Raw genomic sequence first — 20,743 nt, 5'->3', positions numbered from 1 at the left:
ATTTTACTCTAACCCAATCTAAGTGTATATATGTATGAGGCTCACTCATAGAAACTTGAACTTCGGTTCTTGCCCTCCACACCCTACAAGTACTTATACTTGTAGAGTGATCACTGCACCAAGGGTGTGCAGTCATAGATTGTCATATTTTAGACTCTACTTTAGAAATATCATATGGGGGGTGAGGCAAGTATTGTATTAGAATGTTAAGAAATCATTTCCCATAAATCTTTTCTAAAGCTACCTAAGAAATACCATATTAAGGAAAATAAAATGACAAAATTTCCCCTTTCTCGATAATGTGATAGTTACAACAATATATTAGTGAGATTTGAATATATGGTAGAAATTGTACATATTAAGGGTCCGTTTGGATAGAGCTTATTGCTGAAAACTGAAAACTGAAAACACTGTAGCAAAATAATTTTTAAATGTATGAATAGTGCTGTGGGACCCATTTTTAATATTTTTTTTTCTGAATAAAGTGCTTTGTGGGTCCCACAAACAGTGCGTGAACAGTGCAGATACAGTGCATGAACAGTAAAATTGGTCTCCCGCACAGTAAAATAACGTGCATGAGCAGTATCGGTTACTGTTCATGCGCGTTGAAAAAAAAAAAAACCTACAAAACGCAAAACTCAAAACGTGGCCACAAATAAGCTGAATCCAAACTCAACTTAAGTTACAAAACTTTTGAATTTCTATTTTACCCTAAATACATATAGGACTATTAACGAGCTGAGTCATGTTGAGTGTTAAAAGTTCAGCCTCATTCATTTAATTTTATTTTAAACATGAGCTAAACTCAAGCTCTTTGTCAAACAAAATTATATGTTTAAGTTTAGTTTATTTTTTTATTGAACAAAGTTAAATTTGCTAACTAATTAGTAGCTAGTAGCTATTTGACTAATTTATTATTTTTCTCTTGCTTAAAAAAAAAAAAAACTTATTGAAGTGGAAATAAAGTAATACATCACATCAACAACCTACAGTATTTACAAAATGAATAGCTACAGCTTTATTCATTTACTGCTAAGTAAAAGAGGCGACACCACCGATAGGTGGTGATAAAGAAAATGCGTGTGGGTCCTCACTGACCTTCCTACCTATTTTTTTTTTTTTTTGAGAAGGGACCTTCCTACCTAAGTAATACAACAATCTGCAAACACGCCACGCTATGGCTACTAGTACACACTACACACGCTGCCACGCAAAATCCGCATATTAAGAATAGAAATGGCCGGCCGCTCCTATCAAACCCCACTTTTCTTTGATTCTTTCCCACGATTTTCGTTTCCATACATGATAAAGTTCATGACTTTTATCATGTTCTCAGAGCCAGAGAGCTAGTAGTCATAGAAAACAAAACACCATCACCATTATTCCATTCTCTCTTACCTCTTTCTCTCCTCCACTACCTCTTTTCTCCTCTGTCTTGACTCTTCCTTCCATCACCACAAAGTCCCTGCAAACTCAAAGGTACCTATAATTTCTTAATTTTTGCAAGTTGTTTTTTGACAAAATTGTTGCTGACGTATAACATAACATAACATAACATGTCCCTATTAATTATTACTATTACTTACTGTTTTTTTTTTTTTTGGGTGTGGTATCCCTGTCCCATAATGTTAGAAATAGCATGGCGAAGAATAGTCTGACGCTAGAATCGGTGAGACATTCATTGATAAGACAAGAAGACAGCATCATTTTCAGTCTCATAGAGCGAGCTCACTTCCCCATCAATTCTCCTACCTACAGTCAGTCTTACGTTTCCAATTCCATTCCCGCCTTTTCTGGTTCTTTGCTTCGCTTTGTTGTTAAGGAAACCGAAGCTCCCCTAGCTAAGGTATGTATGTGCTTTTCATTCAAAAATATTCATATTTTAACAAATAAAATATTGATACTATCATTCTAATAAAATATGTTAATGTTTTGTATTTTGTATTGTCTGCAAAAAAAATTGAAGATGGGCTTGTGGTGTCAATTTGGGCGGACCACATTGTGTGTGGACACTATTTGGATTTTGGGCCATGTGGGAGAACTCCCCCTCTTATTTGTTGTTATGCTGTCGCACCCTTGTGATTTTTTAATCTAATACTGATACAGAAACCAAAGTACAAAACTTTCATATATACGTACATATATATATATATATATGTAAAAGGACATAATATATTAGCCTAGGACTTTGTATTCACCATTTATTTTGGGTGGTGCTATTTCCATTTTTCCATACTATTCCCAGTTCCCAATGATGAATTGATGATGGTCCTACCATGTGAATAAAGGTCTAGTGGAAATTATGTTTTCCTTTTTTATTTTTGGTCTCCCTGTATGTATGTATGGTTTTTTTTTTTAATATGTTTTTATGATTTTATTATATGGGAAAGATAGTGCCCTTTTACCAATGTTGTTCAAACATTTTGTAAAATGACTAATCGAGCCTCTGCATCCTCTAATGCTTGACTAGACACATGGCAAAGAGATTTCAATATGATAACATTTCTCTAGTTGAAATTGATCATCACATTTCACACTGTAGGAAGGAGTGAAGAGTCATTCTTGCTTCCATAGATGTAGCCAGTTAAGGGACACTAAAAATTTGGAGAAACAATAATATGAAAGATATCCAAGGGTGAACCTTTTTTTCTTATAACAATGGGGTCGACTGACCAGACATGCCATTGGGAAATTTGGGTTTGTGTTCTTATATGGTATTGTCATTGGCTAATTTTAATTAGAAAACATGAACATTGTTGTCGTTAGTACGCCACACTGACTCTTCACGCTGTTAAATTTGAACGCAGCATCTGAAAATCTAGCCCTGAGATAAATTGCTTGACTGTATGTAATATCGTTTGTTCCAGCTTTCTATCTACTAAGTTACTTGTATCCTTGATATGCCTACTTTTTTGTTTAGTGTAAATGCCAAATGTGAACTTAGTAGAACCACAGTAATGAATCTCAGCTCAGCTGACAGAATTGTTTGGATTGTGTTACTGGGTACTTTCTCCTTCAGTATTATTTATAATATGACTTGGAATTTTGCAGGCTGGTAGATATGCAAACCCTGAAGAACATCCCTTCTTTCCAGAAGATTTACCACCTTCAGTGGTGCCACCTCACAACTTTGCAAAGGTAATCATATGCTACAAAGTGCAAACTCTTGTTTTGGTTTTAAATTTTGAAACGGTCAGTTTCTCTTGATCTAATTCCAACTACAGTTTTTGCATCCTCCAGCTGCTTCAATTAACATAAACCAGGACATATGGGATACGTATATTAATAAACTACTTCAGTTGTTTGTTGCACCGGGTGATGATGGCAATTATGCATCAACTGCTGCTAGTGACCTTGTGTGTTTACAGGTAATGGTGCATGTGAACTTGTTCAGTGTTCTGCTATGCCGTTGTTAAAATTAAACATTTTCTGGCTGCTTATGATCCTTTGGATTGTTGTGCAAAGTCATATGCTGTTATCCTTCTAAAAATTTTCTTTGAGAAGGGAAATTCTTGATTACTGGCATAAGCCATATTTTGAGTTTTTCACAATGAATAATACAAAGTATTTCCTGTAGGCCCTCTCCAGAAGAATTCATTATGGAAAGTTAGTAGCCGAGGTAAAATTCAGGGAATCCCCTCAAGAATATGAGCCTGCAATTCGCGCTAAGGTATTATAGGTGCATCAATAAGTACCATAGTAAATAAGGTTTTGCTAGAATATTTGCCTTGTTCTGATCAGCAGATTGAAGAAACTGCGAGTCTTAACTCTTAAGTAATAAATTAGATTCACTATAACAATATAAAGTTGAATTTTTTTTTTAATACAATAGTGAGTTCAATTACTCTATGACAGGCATTTAAGGAAAATGAGAACATATGGCAAATTTAAACATAAAGGTCATGCGTTTTACTCAGATAATGTGTTGGTTTTTTCAGGACAGAGATACTCTGATGAAATTGTTGACATTTGAGAAAGTAGAGGAGGCAGTGATGAAGAGGGTTGCTAAGAAGGCCATGATGTTTGGGCAAGAAGTGACTCTGAATAATGATGGCAACCATGGAAAGTACAAGGTTGATCCATCAGTAGTTTCTTGCCTCTATGGGGATTGGATAATGCCTCTTACCAAGCATGTTGAAGTCGAGTACCTACTACGACGCCTTGATTGAAGCCTAACTTTTCCTTCATGTATCAACCATCAATATGAGGGAGTTTCAAAGAATTGAATTTGTCTGATGATCATAATTGCTTATTCAAGAATAGTGATCTTGGAATGAGTATCATTTGAAAGGCCTGTGAATAGATCTGCGTTTAATGAAGAAAACTCGTCTGCTTCAATATATGTGTCCACGATTGGTGCACTTCTTGGGGATGTTGTTTGAAGGGAGGTTCTCTTTCTCAAACCTATTGGAATTTCTTGATAATTGTACTATTTAAACTAAGATGTGATTAACATATTGTATAATACATGTGTACTTATGATCTTTTATTTGAATAAAATTTAGTCTAAAGTGCAAAACACACCCCTTAAAGTTTGGGAGTCTTTGAATTTTATTCTTGGAACTTTTAGAATTTGGACTTTGCCCTCCAATATTATATGTTGTTTAAATCGTGAGCCTCTGCGTTAGTTTTTTGTTTATAAGTTTGTTAAGTGCTACATCAGCTTATGACGTGTATTAATAAGTTCGATCAAATTGTGACACGTGGATTTAACATTTACATGTAATTAAATGTTGTGCGCTTTGATAATGTGTTTCCTGTTAATAGTGAGCATAGAAATTTCCTATCTTCTAAGTACATGGAAGGTGAATAAGCTATTCATTTCTCTATCGTAATTAAAATAAAATTAATAGTTTTTTCAAATAAACTCGTTAATGAAATCCAATGTTCATTGTCAAAATTCAAATAAATATTGTTTAATTAATATTTAAATATAAGAAATGGTCCAACTTAAAGTTATGGCTTTAGTACCTAAAATGTATTGAGTTGCACCTGTTACCTGTCTATATGCATACATTATTGATAAAGAAATTATGGTATTGGGCCTCACAATCCCAATAAAAAAAAAAATAATAATAATTATATAATTTGTTGTTGACAAAACTTTTTCTATCACTTATTGAGATGACAGGTTGGTATTGGTGGATAATTCATTTCATTTAGGTCTACCATTTGCACTACTTTTATTACTAATTGCTTGTAACTTTTGATTTCTAAAAAATAAATAAACAAGTTCTTGTAACTTTTTAGCTCAACAAGATATGAAAAAGTTATGTCGCTATACTTATTCAACTTCATAATGGCAAGTGAAGATTTTGTTGTTAAGAACTATGACAATTTAAATATTTACACATAATTGAAAAAAAAAAAATCCTGAAAAACCTTGTTGCCTCAAAAGTTGATCTATATAAGTTTCAACACAATTTACTACTTGAGAAGGGTGAGACATGGAGTGAAATATAGGGCTTTATACAAAGGTTTTGGCCATATGGTCTTGAAATGGAATTTAAAAACTTTGACAAGAAGAATTTGTTTAAAAAGAATTAACAAAGAGTTTGAAAAGAAGAAAAAGAGTTTGAATTATTTATTTATTTATTTATTTTTTTTGGAGAAGAGCATTAGCTATCTTTTGAAGTTTGAACAGAAAAATGAGGGCTGTAAAAGACGCATGTGGCCTTGAGAAATAAGCATCCTTTGTGGTTGAACATGGGTAATTAGTGCCCGTTTGGTGAAGTATTTTTGGGCTAAAACACACGATTACGATTTTAAATCGAGATTTTTTCATTTTTTTGGTGTTTGTAAGATTTCCAAGGCACAACTGAGATTTAAATCAAAATTTGGATGGTAAGTTGTAACTTACAAAGATACAACTAAGATTTTCTTTTGAAAGCAAAGGTTAAATACTCCTAATTCTTTTGAAAGTAAAGGTTAAATACTGCTAAATGAGAAATTTTACGTTTACAAAATTTTTACAACAAATCATAGGTAGTTAGTTGTTATTAGTTCAAATTTGAATTTAGTACTGAAATTACTTTTTTAACCTAATAATAATAACTAGTAACAATTTATTACTTAAAATTTGTTATAAAAATATTATGAACATATCATTCCTCCAAATTATATATACATTAAAATTTTCGACTAATTTCATGCTGTAAGTATTAAAGGATAGATAATAAAATAATGGTAATTTTTCATTATATAAAACTAAATAATAACTTGCCAATGCTGTGTTTTAGCATCACTCGTTAAAGTTAGCCGAAACAGCACTAATTTACTAAGAGCATCCGCAGTGAATGTTGGATATGCTATATCTAAGCCCTTTTACAATTGAAGTCTAAAAGAAGCTCAAAAAAGCCACTCCAACGAAACTGGTAAAATGAGAGTATTGCAAAAAAATTTGCAATTGAGCTACAGTGTGATTCTAAATGTAGAATCACACTGTAGCTCAATTGTAAAAATTATATTAATATTTTATTTGTAAAATATTATTCCTTCTTCCACTGTCTCTCGTCTCTCGTCTCTCTCCATCGCTGAAACAACTCAAACTCACGCCAAGCCTCTCTCTTCTCTCTCACCATCTCTACCGATTCACCTACCCATCTCCAATCCCTTTAATCTCAGGCCTTTCTCTCTCAGTTGGTCTCATTTCTGGGTTTTTTTTTGTGGTTTCTGGCGGTGGAGATCGGCGAGCGATATGGGTTTCTAGCGGTGGAGATCGGTGAGTTATGTGAGTTCCTGGCGGTGGTGGGTTTGTGACTGATGTGGGCGTGGGTTAGGTGGTGCAGCAGCGGCAGCGGCGACATGGGTCGGTGGTGGGTTTTCGGTTTTGATTTTGGGTTTTGGATTTTTATTTTGATTTTGGGTCGGCGGTGGCGAGTGATTTGTTATGGATTTTGATTTTTGATTTTTGATTTTGATTTGGATTGGAGATCGGAGAGGAATTTGCTAGAGGTTGCGTACTTGGTGCTTGTTTGATCGGAGATCGGAGGTCTGGTGCTTGTTTGATTTGGGTGATTTTTTGTTGTGATTTTTTGTTGTGATTTGCTGGGTATCCGATCGGAGGTCTGGTGCTTGTTTGATTTATGTGATTTTTTGTTGTGATTTGCTGGGTATGGGTTTGCTTGAGGTTGAGGCCGGTGCTGGAGGTTGTGGGAGAAAGAGAGGAAAAGAGAAATAGTAAAAAAAAAAAAAGGATTAAAAAAGAATATTTAAATAAAATGGAAAAAAATAGAGTTTTAGGATGTTGGGGTTTTGTAAAATGGTATGATATAATTGATAAAGTTGTTTTTTGAATGGTAAAATAGGATAGAATTAAAAAAAATGGATGCTGATGCTCTAAGCATAATTTCGTATTACCCAAAAACACCCTCACCTTTGTGGGCCCACTGCAGGGTCCAAGACTCAATGAAACACAGAGCTCAAGTCCAACAGAGGATATATTAGTCATTTCAGCACTCCGAACCCAGAAGTCCTATATTCATCTCCTCGGCTCCCTTCCTTCCTTGTTGACAACACTCACTTCCTTTTTGTCAGACAAAGAAAAAAGAGAGAGAGAGTGAGTGACAGAGTGAGTGTGAAAAACACACACACACACACACACACATTGTGTGGCTGTAGCAGTGACTGTGAGCAAGCAAATTCCTGATTTTTTTGTTTCCTGAAGATTTTAAAGAGAAAGGGGTTTAGGGTTTTATCAGACTTCACAGACAGCCTCTAATGTAAGTCCCTACCTTCATTTCTACTTTTTTTACCCTGATTTTGTTTCTTAAAAACAAAATTTTAAAATGGGTTTTTTTTTTGTTTTTTTTTTCTTTCTTTCTAAATGATCACGTTGTAGTTTCAGGGCAAAAAAAAAAAAAAAAGTTGGAATCGGTTTGGTGTATGTATATTATTGTAAAATTAAAAGGCTTTTAGTTTGGAGCATTTTGTAACCAATTCTTAGGTTATTCCAATGAAAAAGTTTCCATATTTTCCTGAAAAAAAAAGTATGAGCATTTTATTGAATGCAAGTGCTGGATGTACTAAAAAAAAGTGCATTTAAATTGATTTGTTATAGGAAAGCAATGGTCTTTGTTTTTGGAAACAAGGTAATGGGATGGACTGGTTTATAATTATTAAAGAAAAAAATGGCGAGGGAAAAATTAAGTACTCTGTTATATTTATAATGCATTCTGTTTTTGGAAGGCAAAAAATTGTACATGAGAGGAAGAAACTGGTTTTTGCATGTGGGTTTATTTGATTTTGCTGTTTGGGATTCATGGGGTATGCAAATAAGTGATATTTCAGAATGTTTGAAGGTTTTGGGTTTAGTTAATGATTGAGGCACTTAAAGCAAGGATAAGTGTGTCCACATTTTTAGAGGTCTGTTTGTAACTAAAAAGTTGTAAACTTCAGAACTATGACACATAAGGTTCAAAGCTTTAAATTAATGCATGTTTAAGACGTTTTTTTTTGGAAATATAATTAATAACTGATTAGTTTATAAATAAAGCTATGAGAATTTGGCTTATATTTATTTTGAAAAGAGAGAATCAGGTAGTAGAGAAGAAACTGGTGCATTTCTTGCTTACATATGTTGAATATTTTTACATTTGGGCCTTGGGTTTATTATCTGTTTTTATTTTTGTGGAAGATTCTGTGCAATGCCTTGTCTGTGTGGTTCTCACTTTTTTTGCTGTTGAGTCAACATGTTCAAGCTTCATGTTTCTTTTCTTTTCCACAGGTGCCTCTGTTGCTAATTTTGGCATAAGGGTTTTTGACATAATTGCTTTGATGGTTTTAATTTTAATATTTGGTTGTTTTGTCCTTTTTTTCACAGATTTTGAAGCCAATGGGGGCGTCATCGGATGCCAAGGAAGAAATAGGCATGAGTAGTAAGGGTGAAGCATATTCAAATGGGGTGGAGATGGATACCGATGATGATGAATTTCTCGAGTCGACTAGCATACATGAGTTGGGTGAAAAGTTTCTGAAAATTTTTTGTAAGAAGGCAGCAGTTTCATTCTTCAATGAGTATGGTCTGATAAGCCACCAAATCAACTCATACAATGACTTCATCAAGAATGGTATCCAGAAGGCCTTTGACTCTTTTGGTGAGATCATAGTTGAGCCTGGATTCGACCCATCAAAGAAGGGGGAGGGTGAGTGGCGCTACGCTTCAGTTAGGTTTGGGAAGGTGACCCTTGATCCGCCGATCTTTTGGGGTGGTGAAGGAAATGTGAAGGAGTTCAACATGCTTCCTAGGCATGCCCGGCTTCAGAACATGACATACTCAGCAAGGATGAAAGTGAATATTGATGTTCAGGTCAATAATCTAACTTTTTAATTGAATTAGTATAGTTTGTCCCATTTCATTTTGACAAGTGCTTGACATTCTTGTTGATGCTATAGCTATCCCACTTATCATGGCTTAGGTTCTGTATGATAATTTCCATACGCTGATTTAACATTTGCATATTGTATAAGAGTGCACTTGAGTTGTTATGCTATATTAATAAGTACACTTAGTTGCTGAATATCTGTAACTTTTGTGTGACATTGGATAATACTTAATGTAATTTTGGGAAAATGAGGGTAGTGATGTGCCTAGCTGAAGGTGATAGGTGCATGATTGTTTGTTCTATTAAGCCAGTCAACTGACTTGGGCCTTACTAGCAATAATTCAAAATTATTTGCTTTCTTCTAGATGCGGTGCTTGGTACGTTATTGGTTTGAGAATTGAACTAACCAGTGCAGCATTGTGCTGTTGGTTCCCCCATGAGTTTAAGCTTATACATTCTGATTAGTCATAATTTTCATCTGCAGGATATGGAATTCAAGGTGTTGTCCGTTATTAAATACAAATACACTGCTTTTAATCTTGGTCATGCTTGGTTTTCTTATTACTATGATGCGATTTAGGTTGCTTTTTGTAAAGTGTGAACTCTTTATGAGGAGGATCTTACAGATGAAATACTGTGCAAAGTATTTTTATTTGATGAATTGTTTATGTATATTATGTGACGTGCGTCATTTGTTGTGTAATCTGTTGACAGCCATTAATACCTGACATTGTGTTGCACCCATGTAATTTATCAGGTATATACGCAGAAACTAGTCAGAAGTGACAAGTTTAAAACTGGGAAGGATCAATTCGTTGATAGGGAGATCCTAAGTGAAGAAAACAGGGATATTTTTTTTGGAAGGATTCCTGTGATGGTGAAGTCTGACCTGTGCTACATGAAAGGAGCTGAGAATGCTGATTGTGATTTCGATCATGGAGGCTACTTTTTAATTAAGGGTGCAGAGAAGGTAAGTTCGAATTATGGTTTCTTTTAGTTTCTGTCCTATATATTCACGGTTGCACTCTAATAGATTTTCTTTTATGGCACTTAAAGTGGAACAAACAAGTGTTTTAGGGGCATGTGGAGACTTTTGTTCACTTTCTCCTCCATTGCTCTATTGCTTGAGAACTTTGGTGCATGGTATTCTTGCGTTTTGGGGTTAGGTGGGTTATGCTAAAGGGCGTTGAGCTGTTAACAAGTTGGCAAGGAATGTTTGGTAGGAGGAATACTGTGGTGCTTTGGAGCATGATCCCCCATTGTTTCATGTGGGGCTTATGGCAAAAGTGGAATATTAGGACATTTGAAGGATGCAGAATTTCTATTTCTAACTTGATGCTTTTATTACTTAAGACTTTGTCTGAGTTGATAAATGCTTCGGTTTCCTTCTCTTTCAATTCTTTGTTTGAGATGCTTGATACTTGTACTTTTAATGCTTGATGTTGGTGACCTGTTGTACACTTCCTTTGTACATTGCTATGCCTTCCCTTCCTTTTCATTAATGAAATTTTTACTTATATTAAAAAAAGATCAAAATGATTTTAATATCAAACTATGACACTTGTTGCAAATTAAGAAATTCTCCTTCATTGTGATAATGGGGCTTTTGACATCCGGGCGTACTATAACAAATTAAGAAATTCTCCTTCAACTATCTTTCCTTGGAAAGCTATTTGGAGAGTAAAGGCCCCTAGGCGAGTTTCTTTTTTTGTTTGGTGTGTAGCTTGGAATAAGATCCTAACGGGAGACAATCTGAGATTGAGGAGATTGGATTTTGTGGATTGGTGCATTATGTGCCGTCATTGTGGAGAGACGGTAGACCACTTACTTCTTCATTGTGAGGTGGCCTATCGGTTATGGAGCTTTGTTTTTATAACTTTTGGCTTGGCTTGGGTTATGCCTAGATCGATTCCAGACTTGCTCTTTGGATGGTGGAATTGGCTGGGGAAGCATTCGTCTCAGATCTGGAATTTAGTCCCGTTGTGCATCCTATGGTGTATTTGGAAGGAGCGGAATCGGAGGACTTTTGAGGATTTGGATAGCTCTATTGATTAGTTACTTGCTTCTTTTAGTGGAATTCTTTTTGATTGGTCTCGGGCGTGGGGACTCACGTCTAGTGATTCATTCCCTTCTTTTCTTTGCTCCCTTTTCCTCTTGTAATTTCTTTGTTGTTTGGTTTTCTCTCTTGTTTCTCTTTGTTTTCTTCTTCTTGTATTTTCTGGATTGCTCTGTGTTTTTCAGGCATAGAGTAGCCTTTCGTATATATATCATTCTTACTTATTAAAAAAAATGACACTTGTTGCAAAGTAACTTCTAAGGGCCCAAATAAATGACGTGGTCAACTACTTTATTTTCTTTGTAAGTAATAATAATATATTTTTTTAATTATTAAAACTAAAGAAATGTTCAAGGGAAACTATGGACTATACAGGCAGTATACCCCATGTTTCCTTACAAACAGTTACAAATACAATGCATAAATAAAGTCACGCGATGTTGATGGTCTACTTGCATCTAAAAACAGCCTCTAGAATAATGCTGATATTTGAATCTCTGTATAAGTAGTTCCTGATCCTAATAGATTCTCCTATTCTTCTCTCTCCAAACATGCCACCTTAAACAAGAGGTAGCAACATTCTAAGCATGATTTTGCAAGGACTTGGAACTGCAGTGCCTACATTGATACAGATCTTTCAATTTCTTTGGCATCACCCACTTCATCCCAAAGGCAACAAATAAAAAATCCCATAATTCCTTAGCAACTGGACAATGCAAAAAGCAAGTTATCCATGGTTTCCACTTAGTGTGAATTCACAATGTCATCTTTGTTGTTTTACATTATTAGCTGATAATTCCCTTAATGGAGAAGTTTCTGTCACCTTTGGGCTTGAAATTCTAGGTTTCTGATATTCTCTTTTCTTCCTCCACTTCTTATGCTGAATTTTAACTGTAACTTGAATGTGCCATGCAGTATCTTAATTATAGGTAGACATATTTTTTGTTTATCTTCTACTTACTCTGCCAATTATATATATATAAATGTAAAAAATGTTGTGTTTATTGCAGACATTTATTGCACAAGAGCAGACTAGTATGAGGAGGCTTTGGGTTTTGAACAATCAAGGTTGGACTGTTGCATACAAGTCTGAAGTGAAGAAGCACAGGTTAATTGTGAAGCTAGTGGGGGTTCCTAAAGTTGAAGACATTAAAGGAGGAGAGCAAGTTCTTACTGTATATTTCTTGTCAACAGAAATCCCTATATGGATTTTGTTTTTTGCTCTTGGGGTATCATCAGACAGAGAAGTCATAGATCTTATTGATTATGACAGTGAAGATGCCAGCATATTGAATATTCTATTTGCCTCAATTCATGATGCCAACGAGAACTGTGGGGGCTTCCGCAGAGGGAAGGCAGCTCTAAATTTTGTAGAAAAATGTGTAAAGAACACCAAATTTCCTCCTGGGGAAGCTATCGAAGAGTGCATTAACATGTATCTGTTTCCTAGTCTCCAAAGCTCAAAGCAAAAGGCTCGTCTTCTTGGGTATATGGTGAAGTGCCTCTTACAGGCTTATAATGGCCAAAGAAAATCTGATAACAGGGATGATTTTAGAAACAAAAGGTTTGACTTGGCTGGTGAGCTGCTTGAGCGAGAGCTGAAAGTGCATATTGCACATGCACGGAGGCGCATGCAGAAGGCTCTGCAGAGAGACCTTTATGGAGATCGTGATATACGTCAAATTGAACACTACCTGGACGCTTCCATAATCACCAATGGCCTTTCAAGGGCCTTCTCAACTGGTGCATGGTCTCATCCTTTTAAGAGGATGGAAAGGATTTCTGGTGTGGTGGCAACACTAGGGCGAACAAACCCATTGCAGACGATGGCTGAAATGAGGAGAACACGCCAGCAGGTTCAGTACACAGGGAAGGTTGGAGATGCCAGATATCCGTAAGTTATTTGAACTTATATTGAGTGATGAATTTCAATGTGTTACTGGCTATACCTTCAACATAGCTGATATATTGGTTGAATGATATATGCTTGAGTTATTGTGCCAAACAATCTCCTTTTGATATTTATGCCTGGTTAGACTGAAATAGGCTGCTGGGAAGTTAATGGTATCATCAACATTCTTTCTAAATATATCCTGGTCCATTTCATTTGGCATTAAAATTCTTCTCCCTTTAAAGCAAAGTTAATCTTTTTGTGGTGGCTTTGGTGCACAAGGTTTGTGTGTGCAATGTGTGGTGCTTGGTCTAAATAGGTAGTCACGTCTCAAGATGAAACTGACAATTTTTTTAAAAAAATCTTATTAATGCTTGATTTAAACAGCTAGTTATGTCTCAAGATAAAAACTGACAATGCTAACAGTTTTAAAAGATCAGATTTATTTTTAGAAGAGTAAATTAACGATAAAACTATTTAAGCATCTCACTAAAGCAAAAGAGCATCTTTTTAGGTTCCATTTGTTCTGGAAATGATTTCAGTAGAAAATATTTTTTGGGAAAATAACTTATTCTATGTTGTTTGGCTAGAACTGTGAAAATGATGAAGAAATTATTTTTCACCATTTTTGTTTGGAAGTAAAGATGTTAATAGAGATTTGACAATGAAGAGTGGGGAATCCTTATAGGAAAGAGGGGTTGAAATGAATCGTGACCCAATATCCAGAGGTGTCATGAAGGCTTGAGGCAGCAAGAGAGAGGGATTTTTTTTTGGGGGGGGGTTGCTAGGAGGCTTAAGTTGTTTTGTTTTGTCTGTCTACATTTAATTTAATTTGTGATTTATATTATGAAAATACCTCTCTCTCTCTCTCTCTCTCTCTCTCTCTCTCTCCACATAGTGGTGGATGTCTTCAAAGTGATCCTCTGCCTTGCTTCTCCAATCAAAATCATTCGGAAGATGAGGAATATTTTTAGACCTAATTAATTATTAAGACCTAAAATAAAATCCAAATTACCAATAAAACTAAAATTGACTTCTAAAATTAAATAAGACTAAATTACCTCCCCAGCGCCCCCCCCCCCCCCCAAAAAAAAAGAAAGAAAAAGAACTCTACATAATGTTTTTTTACCTCTTGGTCATTTTTTTAGCAGATGCATGTTCTTTCACACCTTAATTGAAGATCAAGCAGGCACAGGAAAGCAATTGAAATTTTTCTTGGCATGTATATTGATTTCTCTTAAGTACCTCCTTCATTAATCTCTTCTTCCTATCAGGCTTCTCAATTTAGACTTATTTCAAAAAAAAAAAATCAGGTAAATTTTCTTTGTTTGGAACTGATATAATTAAGAGGAAATGAGAAGGTGAATGATAAGAAAACAAACACGTGCAAAGATAGTACATGAAATGAGGAATGGAAAAAAGAAGGAAATTATGTCAGAAGTGAAATCCTGGATCAATTGGTGTTAGACATGCCAGATATAATTATTAGCTGCTACCTATCAAAAAAAAGATATAACTATTTGCTACTTATAGAAAGAAAAGGGATGTGTGTTTACGTGAGGTTAAATTAAGTTCATATTACTATCAGCATTTGATTGAGCTGTTTCCTCTAATTGTTGAGTCCCAGTGTTGGATGGTAAATTGTATATGCTCAACTTTTGCATATTTGATTGTTGGATTTTGCTGAGTGGTTGATTGGGTTTGGTTTTTGAGTGGTTTGTCAACAAGGGCTGTAATATACCTGATTGAATTTTGTGTGCAGACATCCTTCTCACTGGGGGAGGGTATGTTTTCTCTCTACTCCAGATGGTGAAAATTGTGGGCTTGTAAAAAATTTGGCCATCACCGGACTAGTAAGCACAAACATATTGGAGCCTGTAACTTCCAAATTGTTTGATTGTGGTTTGGAGGAATTGGGGGATGATGCTCCATTGGGTAAAAAGTATAAAGTATTTTTGAATGGGGAATGGGTTGGTGTCTGTACAGATTCCATTTCATTTGTTCAAGAGCTTAGGTATAAGCGACGCAGGAAGAAATTGCCACATCAGGTACATTATAAGTCTTCCCTATTTCCCTAGAGGCTTTTCAGATTTCTTTTATTTTGGTTTTATATGCTTCCATATTTTTTTGCTATGGTTGAGGTGGAAGGTTAAATCATGATCTGAAATATTACTTTGTGTAAATAGTTGTTAATATTCTACAAGAGCTTGGGGAAGTTAGTTCTGCAAACTAACCTCTATGTGGTTAGCTGTTTCTGGCTTGCAAAGTATATACATAAAAGGTTTGAATTTGATTTATCCTGGTGTACAATGTTACTGCAAGCGAGATATGTGTGAGGAGCCAAGCTCTATTATTTGTATAGGCTATCCAACAGTGGATGCCTTAGTAAGTTTCTGGTTGAATTCCTAGCTGCAGGAAGTTCCTCCTCTCACCCTATATCTCATTTTCTGTTGTTTTGCTCGTTTTTTAACATCTGTAACATTTCCTTGATTAGATTATATGAATAGCACAATCAATGCAAATTCAAGTTTTTTCAACATATTCTGAATAATTTTACGCCACCAGCAGTGCTGTGTCCTGCTCATGTGTGATACAGTGCTGGTGTTAAAAGTTCTTATTTTAGTATTATCTATGCTGGTCTGTCACTGTCATGGTTATAAAAAGTGGATCGGGTTAACTGGGAACCAGCCACCTGTTCAGGTTTTGGAAGTTAAAACTCATTATTTTGCTGGGAATTGCTTGAACTGCCATCAAACCCAGCTAAACCGGGCATGGGTTTACCGGTCTAATAAGGGTTTCTTCCATGACAAAATTCTCTAAAAAAGCTGGAAGTTGATCCATCTTTAATCAAGATATATTTGAACCTCTTTAAATATTGTTTAGGTTAAGACTACTAAACGTTGGCCATTTATTCTCTTTATTTTTATATTAATTAATTATAAAAGAATTATTATGTCATCATAGTTCCAGTCAAACCTTGAACCTTTCCTCTTTATAGATCTTATTACGGTTCAGTTTTTTAAAACCATAGTCAGAATACTGAATTATTCTGGATCTTCGTCCTCTTTGTGCTAATGCTTTGACAAATATGTAAATTATCTTCATTATCTTTGTTTTTGGTTGAACTAATGGAGTAGTCTTTGATTATGGTTTAGTCTTCTTTTAGTTCTTATCCCAGTTGCAATTCTGCTGTGGATTTTGAGTTGGTTTGTTTTATGCATATAGCATTAACAATAACAACAAAGACTTAGTCCCAAAACTTTGAGGTCGATTATTGATCCTCAAATAGACTAATTGGGGTTGCCTACATGAATTTTTCTCTTTCATTCTATCATTATCCTTCTTGATTAGCATGTCAATTTACTACTTCTATTAGTGTTATTCTAGGTCTCTACCTCTTTTCGTTCCCTTTGACTTGTATAGAATCCTTCTCTCCTTTGCACATGACCAAACCATCTCAAGTGACTCTCTCTCATCTTTTCATCAATAGGTTCCGCCCTTATCTGTGAACGATTTTTCCTTTCGTATCTTATCTTTTATTGTATTTCCGCTTGTGTGTGTGTGTGTGTGTGTTATAAAAGAGATGGACAACATGAAGAAATGTATATATACCCATCATTTTTAATAATGATTTACTCTTGCAGGTGGAGATTAAAAGAGATGAACAACATGAAGAAATACGTATATATTCTGATGCTGGAAGGATTTTACGTCCACTTTTAGTTGTAGAGAATTTAGGAAAGATTAAAGGAGATAAAGGTGAAAATTACACCTTCCAATCTCTTTTGGACAAGGGAATCATTGATTTAATCGGAACTGAAGAAGAAGAAGATTGTTGCACTGCATGGGGCATTAAATATCTGTTCATGGAAAAAGGAGGGAAGTCATCTGATAAGTATACCCACTGTGAACTTGACATGTCGTTTTTATTAGGCTTGAGCTGTGGACTTGTCCCATTTGCAAATCATGACCATGCAAGGAGGGTCCTTTATCAATCTCAGAAGCACTCTTCACAGGCTATTGGCTTTACCACAACAAATCCTAATATTAGAGTGGATACTCTGTCTCACCAATTACATTATCCGCAAAGGCCACTTTTTCGTACGATGACTTCTGATTGTCTTGGAAAACCAGGATATCCTCTTGGTCATCATGGAATGCTGCCAAAGCCTGAATTCTACAATGGCCAGAATGCTATTGTGGCAGTCAATGTTCACCTAGGGTACAACCAAGAGGATTCCTTGGTGATGAACAAGGCTTCTCTGGAGCGTGGAATGTTTCGGTCTGAGCATATCAGAAGTTATAAGGCTGAGGTTGACAACAAGGACTCATTAGAAAAAAAGCGGAAGCCCGAGGATTTTGTAAACTTTGGAAAGATTCAAAGTAAGATTGGACGTGTTGACAGCCTTGATGATGACGGTTTCCCTTTCATTGGTGCAAACCTGCAGAGTGGTGACATTGTCATAGGGAGGTGTGCAGAATCTGGGACTGATCACAGTATAAAACTGAAGCACACTGAAAGGGGCATGGTTCAGAAAGTTTTGCTGTCTTCTAACGATGAGGGAAAGAATTTTGCTGTGGTGTCCCTGAGACAGGTAATTTTAGACCATATTGTACTTGAACCTTAATGCAAACATATGTTTATATGCGTATGTGCTTGTGTTTTTGCAACGCATGCACATGCATGTACCTTTTATGCATATGTGCACAATGTGCACTGTTGATAATGTCTATATATTAGTCTTTTACTAGATGTGGGAATACATAGGCTTTCAACTCACTTTACTATCTTTTTTAGAAAGATCGAACTTCCTGTTCATTAATTACATTTTAATGCAGGTTCGTTCTCCATGTCTTGGAGACAAGTTTTCAAGCATGCATGGTCAGAAGGGTGTCTTGGGTTTTTTGGAATCTCAAGAGAACTTCCCCTTCACAATACAAGGGATAGTTCCAGATGTTGTAATAAATCCCCATGCATTTCCTTCACGACAAACTCCGGGTCAGCTCCTAGAGGCTGCTTTAGGGAAGGGAATAGCCTGTGGTGGTTCAATGAGATATGCCACCCCTTTCTCCACAGTCTCTGTTGATGCCATCACTGAACAGCTTCATAGGTAACTAGCACTCGGGCATAATTATTTATTCAATATCATTTCACCATCCAATAAGTTTCTTTGAATTTTCTTCTTATATGGTTGCTTTAGAAAAAAAAAAAAAGTTTGTGGATCCAGAAAAAATATGTTTTGTTGTGTCTGTACTCCCTCCATGCAATAATGAGTGCCTTATTTGACAAAACACAAAGCTTAATAAGAAAAGACATTAATGCAAGGATGATTCAGATCCTTGAAGTATATCTTCCATTATTACCTTTATTAAAGGCTTTGACAATTGAGGAGCACTAAGCACATTTTGTTTTGTTTTAATTTTATAAATAAAGTAATATAGAAATAAAATAGTTAATGAATTGGCCATCGAACAATGGATACTCATGTTGGGACCCACCAAATATAAAAGACACCATTATAGCATGGAAGACACATATATCTGTGCAGCCATTTGAGGACTTGGCAACATTTCCATTATATTGTGGTATGTTAAGTATGTCTTTTTTCTTTCAACTTTTTAATAAATTTTATTCTAATTTAGTTTTATTCGATTTTGCAAAGAAATTATATTTTTATTGGTCAATTGTCTTTCAGTTTATGTATTATTATTTTAGTCGGTTATTTTATTAATTTCCTAGAGTCACATTTTTGTAAGTCAGTACTCGGGATATCCCAAGTCACTTAGAATTAGGGTTTCCTAAATTAACCGGAATTGGGGTTAACTTGTAGTCTATATAAGCATAGTACTGTGTTTCTATGGAGACAGGTTATAGTTTGATTGATCAATATAGTTTCTCTTGGAATTTTTCCAATGGTTTGGTGCTGATTCTAGCCAACCCTAGGTACTGACTCTCGGGTTTTTTTCTCTCTTGCTTGGTGCAGACTCCAAGCAAGCATAGGTGTTGATTTAATTATCTTTTATTTTTATGTTCTTCAATTTTGTTGTTGAGTCTGGGAATCAGCCTCTCCAATAAATTGGAAGTAAGCTGCCTACCATTATCTCTCCTAGACACTGCAAAATTGGGACCTTAGTGCACTGGGTACAAATTTTATCTGTTTTAGTTGTCTTCCGGCACTTTTGCTTGTATGTCATGTTCATTTCATTTCATATTGTCTAGGATCTGGCTCTTTATGCTATGATTATTTGTTCATCTGTTCCTTGTCAAATTTTTGTGCTTAGTTGCTAGGTTGCATGTTATTCTTGAAGTGATATTTATGTATCTCAGGGGTTATTTTCTTATTTAATCTCCTTGTGTTGAACATTTGGGTTTACCTTTTTGGAGGTCATGTTCATTTATTTTGTCTAGGATATGGATATTAGTATTTAGTACTGTGGTTTTGTTCCTTCTCAGATTTATATGCTCAGTTGATAGGTTGCAAGTTATACTTGCAGTTTTATTTGTGTCTTAGGGGTTCTTTTCTTATTTGATCTCCTGTTGTTTGAAATCAGTTCTGTTTTTTTTGCGTCAAATGTTCACCAGCCTGATTCTCGTGTTGTTTTTTTTTATTTTTTTTATTATTTTTAATTTTTTATAATAATTTTTGAATAAACTGATTCTGGTATTGTTAAATATGTGGCAGGGCTGGATTTTCAAGATGGGGAAATGAGAGAGTATACAATGGACGAACTGGTGAAATGGTTCGTTCCCTCATATTTATGGGTCCAACATTTTATCAGCGTCTGACTCACATGTCCGAGGACAAAGTAAAATTTCGCAACACAGGTCCAGTCCATCCTCTTACCCGACAACCAGTGGCAGATCGGAAGCGGTTCGGTGGGATCAAGTTTGGTGAGATGGAGCGTGACTGCCTTATAGCCCATGGTGCGTCAGGAAACTTGCATGAACGCCTCTTCACGCTCAGTGACTCCTCCCAGATGCACATTTGCCAGAAATGCAAAAATGTTGCGAATGTGATCCAAAGGACTGTGCAAGGTGGCCGTAAGATTAGAGGTCCATATTGCCGGGTTTGTGAGTCAGTAGATGACATTGTTAAGGTTAATGTACCTTATGGGGCCAAGTTATTGTGTCAGGAGCTTTTCAGCATGGGCATAAGTCTGAAGTTTGAAACACGGCTCTGTTGAGTCTTAGGGTCCTTCTGGTTGTCTTTTGGGTTGTGCTACTTCTGAACTGCTTGTCAACTAGTTTTATCTTGTTAATATTTGAATAGGTTTCCTTGAATTCATGTATATCTCAGTTGATGGTGTTTATTTTAAAATTTACTTGCTGGTCTCTTTCAATTATCAAGGCTAGAAAAGGGATCCAAAGTGATGGGGAACCTAAATAACTAGAATTTACCATTTGGGTCATTTGTTATTGTGTCTTTGCACAATAATCATGACACTTTTTGGCTGAGTTATTTTCGTTGGCAG

The 20,743-nt window shown here is 35.5% G+C and overlaps 2 protein-coding genes across 2 annotated transcripts; both read left to right on the top strand.

The window, feature by feature from the left end:
• Window positions 1–1,255: 1,255 nt before the first annotated feature.
• On the top strand, window positions 1,256–4,549 carry LOC142639963 (chorismate mutase 2-like). The gene is made up of 6 exons (XM_075814088.1): window positions 1,256–1,479; window positions 1,633–1,846; window positions 3,052–3,138; window positions 3,225–3,368; window positions 3,578–3,670; window positions 3,939–4,549. The coding sequence occupies exons 2-6, from the start codon at window positions 1,640–1,642 to the stop codon at window positions 4,167–4,169; spliced, it is 762 nt and encodes a 253-aa protein (XP_075670203.1). The 5' UTR covers window positions 1,256–1,479; window positions 1,633–1,639; the 3' UTR covers window positions 4,170–4,549.
• A 2,951-nt stretch (window positions 4,550–7,500) lies between these two features.
• On the top strand, window positions 7,501–20,609 carry LOC142611110 (DNA-directed RNA polymerases IV and V subunit 2-like). The gene is made up of 8 exons (XM_075783147.1): window positions 7,501–7,721; window positions 8,822–9,307; window positions 10,081–10,293; window positions 12,390–13,273; window positions 15,033–15,318; window positions 16,915–17,865; window positions 18,110–18,381; window positions 19,954–20,609. The coding sequence occupies exons 2-8, from the start codon at window positions 8,834–8,836 to the stop codon at window positions 20,453–20,455; spliced, it is 3,582 nt and encodes a 1,193-aa protein (XP_075639262.1). The 5' UTR covers window positions 7,501–7,721; window positions 8,822–8,833; the 3' UTR covers window positions 20,456–20,609.
• The last annotated feature ends 134 nt before the right edge of the window (window positions 20,610–20,743 follow it).

Source organism: Castanea sativa, chromosome 1, assembly GCF_040712315.1.
Source record: "Castanea sativa cultivar Marrone di Chiusa Pesio chromosome 1, ASM4071231v1".
Taxonomy (NCBI): Eukaryota; Viridiplantae; Streptophyta; class Magnoliopsida; order Fagales; family Fagaceae; genus Castanea; species Castanea sativa.
The sequence above is the reverse complement of the archived record's forward strand: the minus strand, read 5'-3'. Positions and strand labels throughout refer to the sequence as shown.